Genomic DNA, 7,664 nt, shown 5'->3' with positions numbered 1-7,664 from the left:
GAGCATAACTGATTCTTTCGACATTCATGCAGTATTTAATTACATTCCACATTGTAAAATAACATAACAAATCCAGTAAACAAAATACGAGTACTACACAAGTGTGTCTAGACAAGTGGCACATTTTGATCGAATCGAAAATGGAATCTGTTGTAACTCCATGCAAAAAAAGGCCTTTCGACCATCTTTTGACATTACAACTGTCACATTTTGCCACTTGTCTAGAGGGTTACGCCCTCCCTCCAAAAATTACTTTTATGTCTGTTTTCACCATCAATGAGGGTTTTCGCGTATGAAAAATCCGCCAGATGGCAATACGTAGACGCGAGGTCCAAATGCTGCATGATTGGTTATTTTTGACATGACATTGACAGATATGTCAAAATCCATCAATCGCGCAGTCAGACCCCACATCCACGTCCCGCCATCTAGCGGATCTTTCATTCGCGAAAACCCTCATTGATTGATTGTGTAAACGGGCATAAGTCGTTTGCGGGCAAATAACGGGCAAAAGGCGGATTAAAATGGATGCATTAACAACGTCAAGTTAAAATAAAAATTATCATTTGTATTTACAGCGCGAAAGAAGAGAAAGAGAACGATGACATTTTAGTCTCATAAAGTATTAACACAGGATTCTGTAAATTTCATTAGCTTCACCATCGTAAATTGTTACAATTCATTAGTTACATGTAACAACAAATTTAATTGTATATTTAATCAATTATTACGTGGAATTATAGCTAAGCATTGCAAAAAAGACTCGGGCATATTACAGAACTTATAAACGAGTAAAAATAACGAGTTTCTGTAAAAGTAGCTATTCCATTTGGTTAAGCTACTGCCGGTTTGCATTACAATATCTGAATAAAAACAGAAAACATTTAAGATTTATGTAACAGTTGGTCTGTAACAATTGCCTCATGAGAATTTATTTATCTCACAATATTTGACAAATATATAAATATCCTAACAACATGTTAAACGATTTTATTTAAGACTAGTACAAAGTATGTAAAGGCCCAATACTAACATCAAGGTATTATAATAATGAATAGAGTTGTTTGTGTACATATTACCAAAAAACCTTACACCAAATAATTGTAGACGACCAACTGTGCAGCAAACAAATGTACACTCACAGAGTAATCTACGTTCAGAGTAAGTATATTAATCATAAGACCTTCGTGTACAACGCCACCGACAACGGACATGCATTTTTAGAGTGCTTCATTTACCATTCACCTTACAATACTTTGTATAGTGCAGTTACAAAATGTTATTCAGATTCAAAGCTGCAATTTCAAATTATGTACATCGTTTGCAAATGATTTTTGCAACTGACTGTACAAAAAAGAAGCTCTCGATAGAGGAAATTTCAAATGCCGTAAGGGTCGAATAAAATACGATAAGTTTTTGTCCCGTACGGCGTTTAAAACTTCTACCGTCGTTTATATTTACAAAGATAAATATGTATAAGTGTACAAATGTTTAAACTGTTATTTTGTACATCAAATTCAATGACATGGAGTACATAAAAATATTTCCTCTGCAGATAAAAATCATTGAGAATGTGCGCAACTTTTTTATAAATATTTATACAATATTGCTTTAGATAATTTTCTATCGAGTTTAAAGGCCACAGGCGGAAGTTCTACTCGTATTATCTTCTCTTGTTACCTGTCATTCCTGCTTTTCCATCTTCATAGCTATACTAGTGTTATTCTGTTCGATTTCTATTATTTATAAAAAAATACCAACTCTTTACATGATCGCAACACAAAATGTCTTGTCCTACCTATGTAAGTATATGTTTTATCTATAATTTTCTAACAATATGTATTTTAATTAGGATGATAATAAAGGCCTACTCTTGTATACGTCTACCAGTTCTTGAGTTGATTTTCCTTTGCTCAGTTTTCTTGTAAAAACTAAACAGACAAAATTCTACGTGCTCACGGACCAGGCTTTAGTAGTTTATATTCTTTACTAAGACAAAATTAAATTTTAAAAATATTTTAGCCATTTTCTCTATGGGAACAACATCAAAATCTTTGATCTAAGGTTATTATTTAAAATAAAGCTTAATACTAACTGAAACAATAATGTGATAATTTTAAAATTTGATAAGGAGAGGTGTGATTTTTTCTTGCAGTGGTGGACGGCCTAGCGTCTTATTCATACCTTTTATACGCATTAACAACAACTGTAGGTGACACATATTTATTTACCTATTCCTGCATTCTCAAATATACAACAGTATAAAAAGGTGACTTATGGCACGCGGTATCTCTTTCTCGACCTAGTATTAGTAAACCTCAACAATAAAATACACCGCTACCCTCAAAAGGAAATCAAAAATTACAGACGTACAAAAACAAGTTTATTCTATTAAATGCATGTTGCCGAATATATTGTACTATTTAATGACAAATCATCGCTCGCTCATGATTCAATAATAACATGTAAATATGCTAAATAAGTGAACTAATCTTGTACTCGTTTAATTTCATCAATAGACAACTATTAAAATAATTTTCACATACAATATACATTGAATATTATATAAAATTTTCATGTACGCTAACGTTTCGCGATCGCACGACCGAACTCTGAAATCTGGGAGACGTTATAAAAATACTAATGGCAAGCATAGCATTCTAAATAGTCAATTACTCAATCTGAAAGCAGCTTGATGATGAATAGAACCGAAGTAAGCTTCAATAAGCAAAGATTCAAGCTTGCGATTGGTCAAATTACAAAATATCTGATCAACCACAGAGTCGGGTATTCGCTTTAATTTTGAGAACCTTTTCAGATCGGCCTATTCCATTTTGATCACCCATGTATAAGGTCTGGGTGATCAAAGTGGACTCCAGTTGAATTATTATTTTAGTTTCCTTTGATCACCTCCACTGAACAGTAACATGTCCAATTGTTGTACTTACATATTTTGTTTTGTAACATTTTTGAGGTTTTCTAAAAACCGCAACAAACAAATTGGACATTTATGTGACTATTCAGAATTGTAATTTATTTATAGGTGATCAACGGAAACTAAAATAATAATTAAACTGGAGTTCACTTTGATCACCCAGATCTTATACATGGGTGATCAAAGGGTACCAAACTGTCGCTGGAGTCCACTTTGATCACCTGGATGATCAATAGAATAGACCTTCAGACAGACTTCCCTCTTTCCCACTGGGCACTTTGGGCACATACCCAGGGCCCCGCGACCGAGGCCCAGTCTGCTCGAAAGACCCTTCTCCAGATGATAAGGGCCACCCTTGATTCTTAAGACTAGGCGCAGACCACCGATTTTTAGTTAGCCGATAGTTGGGCCCGATTTTAATTTGTAAGAATCGGTCAAATCAAATACATGTCCGTACTGATCAACTGCCAGACGAAAAATCGATGGTCTCCGCCTAGGCTAAGTGCCCAGGGCCCCTAGTAGGTTAAAGACGGCCCTGCCTTCAGATCAGAGCCCCGATTACGGTAATTTTTAACGTCTACAATCCAGACGCGTTTCTGATTCTGCAATACAATTGGTCAAAACAGCTGACGTACGCTGTTGAACGACCAATCGTATCGCAGAATCGAGAAGCGTGTCTGGATTGGAGACGTTAAAAATTACCGTAATCGGGGCTCAGGAGCCTGCCTAGATTTTTCTAGATCATCCTATCGTCGCGTCCCCAGAAAGGCGAGTTCGAGCGTGCGGCCGCGAATCATAATATAGTGAAAGTCAAATCCTCTCAACAAGATACACTGTACAGGGATGCAGACTCGGGCAGGCGTGCGGCGACCGACCTCTCGCGGGACAGGTCTCGACTCGTTTGTGCTCGTCTTACTCTAGATCTAAAGCCGTCTCGCATGCAACTTTTATAAACCAAACTTTCGTATTCAAATCTGTAGACGACAGCTGACAGCTTACAATAAATGACAATACATTTCCCATTGATTCGTTTCAGTCGCAGGAGAATCGGCTTTATTTGTGCATTGATTTGCAATATAATTAAAGAAATACGCTCATGAGCTTTTTGGTATACACTATTTTGTTTTACAAAACTTCACAAATGAAAATATACAATCGCAAGCCATAAAGCATTTTCACTTATGAACAAAAAATCGTATTGTACAGTTTTAATACTTTAATAAAATTAAACGGAAATTAAATTGTGAATGTTTGAATAAAAATGATATCATCAATGAAATTGAAGTATCAGTCGTATTGTGCTTATTTTATAAATTCACATTTACTTACAATTACCGAAAATTATATTGTACCGCTTTGTTTGCATGTTTAAGAAGTATTACGGAGCTGTGTCCCGCGGCGACTGGAGACTGCGGCTGGTACCAGTCCCTTCGATGTTTCTACCAGAGAAACAAAGTAACATTCCAACCCAATACTAAAAGAAAAACAAGGGAAAGCCAGGCATTGAAAAGTATTTGGAAATCGTAGAGTTAATTCTGCTAACTCAGCAAGAAAATCGTCCAGGATCAGATGATTTCCAATTTCACTGCTGGTTCTACAAATTAAAAATATTATACAAATTATCTAAATGAAGTACGGCTGTAGCACTGCAATACAACGAACTATTACAAGGTATAAATTATAAAAGCACAATCCGATTCGAAAAAGGGCGATTGTGATCAAATACCTGCCTTGTTATGCATAAAAAAAAAGATTCTATTCTATTGCTAAAATATATGCATTTATGCATATAAGACATCGACCTTTAAAAAAATATAATCACTTCCACACCACACGGTTTATCGGTCAATATTAATGTTTTTTTTTTGTATCGATGTTGATCCTGTACAATAAATTATTGTATTTGAGTGCCAGAAACATCCCGTTTCAAATCGGAAGTTTCGAAGTTTTTTTTATACATTTTAGCTGCATTTCATTCCCCTTGTCTATCACAAGTATACATTCCTGTAGGCCTAAGATGCGCGCCGCGATAAGCGGTTATCACGGCATTTTATCGATTTTGCCCATACATTTTAACATCGATCAAAGTTATCACGGCGCGCATCTTAGAATAGGCGCACACCGTTGATTTTTAGTTGGCCGATAGTTGTGCCCGATTTTAAATTGTATGAAGAATCGGCCAAATCGAATCGGCGTAGTGTGCGCACTCCCATACATGCCCATACTGATCAACTGCCCGACTAAACTATCGGCCGACGAAAAATCAACGGTGTGCGCCTACTCTTCCTAGTCTTAGGCCTACAGGTCGATGCTACTTTGTTTCTCTGAGTCGTAAGTTTCGTTTCGGAGCAATGTCAATGTCTACTGTCTGCCTCTGTTGTCCGCGCGGCGCTCAGGCGTCGGACTCGGCGCCCTTGAGCCGCAGCCGCGCGAAGTCCTCGAATATTATGTCGTCGTCCTGCTCTTGCCCGTTCTCATCTCTGTGAGGGAGAGAGATAGCACATTAGCTCATTAGCGCAATAAATATGCAAGGCTAGTATTGCATTCTAACATTTTTTTTAATTACAAATCTCAGAGCTCATACTTTCAGCGTGCCAATGAGTGCTAACGAAATGTCAAATAGTAAAAAATGGTTCTATTTGACGTGGCGGCGATCACAGTGTTGCTGATAGTGACATCTCGCTCGCTCATCTTTGTTGCTCTATTCCGCTAGGTCTATTTAGTTATGGATGTTATTTTTTAAACGCGCGCTGGTAGCTTTAAGAACTACAGGCCGTATCGAGCGCTTAACGGCTATTACGACCGGCTATTGAGCTATGATACTAATCGCCATGGTATGTCGGGGACCAAGCCCGCCCTGGAACAGAACCCTAGAGAATGCCAATGCATAAGGCGCCCGATAACCCAACTAGAGGGTGTGGACCGAGGCCTACGGCACGGTAATAATATCATACAGTAGGTATTGTAACTTCATATAAACCGACGAAACGCGAGCTTTCCTTCAAATTTCAAATCTTTGGACGTGTTCGAGATGAAAAAATTAGGGGTGTCGCGAATGTGCCGAACGGACATCGATGGCCTAATGTTGAAAATGACTAAGGTGATTGAATTTGACTGATCGTCATTTACGGTCAAATTTGTCAAAAACTAGTCATTAACTGCCCGAAATGGTCATTTTCAGTCAGTTTGATTTGAAATGAAAATTATATATTGTTTAAAACCAGATTTTGCCAACGATTTCACCCGCCTAAAATTAAAGTAACAGGTCATTGAGTACTCATCATTATGATTAGTAGATTCAAAATTATTTAAGTATATTTTTTAAAATTAAATCTACTAATCACAAAACGACACGCATTTTTATCCTATTCCATTCACGAAGTATTTTGTTTGTCTTAATAAAAAAAAAATTACAATCACAAAACTAGATAGAAATTCTAAGTAGACTGATGTAATTAGAAAGGGTACTGTAGGTGAGCAGCCCTATCGCATGTTGTCATACCGTGACGTACCGCGGGGCTGTTGACATTTATTTCAAAAATATGGCCGAGTTGGAATACTGTATAGATAGTACATATTACTGTGCCTACGGCGGGCTCACTAGTAGACCCGGACTGAGGGTGCCACGGTAGGCTCGGACCTAAACTAATGCTAGCGTCCGCACTGCGGCTCTTTTCAGAGTATACGTTTCGGGCGGTCTCGCCGTATGGCAGTTTACCGCTTGCAGGAAAAAACCGTAGTGCGAGGGATGTTATGGATATATAGTTTCGGTTATGGATACGGTTACGGATATAGGAATAATATTATACCGGTTACGGATATNTTGAACTAACTTTAACTTCTTTAACTGATACTGCTGGTATAATAATAATGTAATATGCCTTAAAACTTTCTAAATTCCTATTTTATTTCATGTTATAAACCTTAGCAAATCAGTGTAATTGCAGTTTTGTAGCAAAATTTTTACATTATTACAGATACACCAATTCAACCTGGTAAAATTATTACAATGTCAGTTACACCAAAATTGTGAAGGAAATCTGAAAAGTTCACACCTGAAAATGACCGTGTAATTGTAATTTTTTTAAAGCTAGAATTTTTTTACGTATACCATTCGAAAGAGCAGAAAAAACTAAGAAAAACTGTATATTTAACTCAAAACCCGTATTTTGTCAGTTACCCCAAGTGAACCTGCAACTGACGATATTACTGTGCCTACGGCGGGCTCACTAGTAGGCCCGGACTGAGGGTGCCACGGTAGGCTCGGACCTAAACTAATGCAAGCGTACGCACTGCAGCTTTTTCTCGAGTATACGTTTCGGGCGGACTCGCGGTATGGCAGATTACCGCTTGCAGGAAAAAACCGTAGTGCGAGGGATGTTATGGATATGTAGTTTCGGTTATGGATACGGTTACGGATATAGGAATAATATTATACCGGTTACGGTTACGGATATTTTTTTATTTCGGATATCTGAAAGTTTCGGTTACGGTTACGGATATCCATAACATGCGTAGTGCGGACTCAGCCTGGGCTAGGGTTGCCAGGTCCAAAAACACAAAAGCCGGACTCTGAGCTTCATTTGGCCGGACATTTTACCCTAAAAGCCGGACATGTCACGGGGGACGGGGGTTTAATTAGTGTCATAGCTCACGAGTGGGTATTATCATCATCGGTTGCCTATCATCCTGATGCGTGCGCTTGATATTATTCTGTGACTCGACTTTC

General features: G+C 37.8%; 1 protein-coding gene across 2 annotated transcripts in view; it reads right to left on the bottom strand.

Annotated features, from left to right (window-relative positions):
• Window positions 1–5,165: 5,165 nt before the first annotated feature.
• Window positions 5,166–7,664, bottom strand: part of krz (beta-arrestin protein kurtz) — a 64,708-nt gene continuing 62,209 nt past the window's right edge. For both annotated transcript variants that reach the window (XM_028315155.1, XM_028315156.1), the window contains exon 13: window positions 5,166–5,415. In XM_028315155.1, coding sequence (XP_028170956.1) covers window positions 5,328–5,415 — 88 coding nt within the window. In that variant the 3' untranslated portion in view covers window positions 5,166–5,327. The remainder of the gene's footprint in view (window positions 5,416–7,664) is intronic.

Source organism: Ostrinia furnacalis, unplaced genomic scaffold (genome assembly GCF_004193835.3).
Source record: "Ostrinia furnacalis isolate ACB-3 unplaced genomic scaffold, ASM419383v2 OfSCF5047, whole genome shotgun sequence".
In the NCBI taxonomy this organism is placed as follows: Eukaryota; Metazoa; Arthropoda; class Insecta; order Lepidoptera; family Crambidae; genus Ostrinia; species Ostrinia furnacalis.
This window is presented reverse-complemented; position numbering and strand designations above follow the sequence as displayed.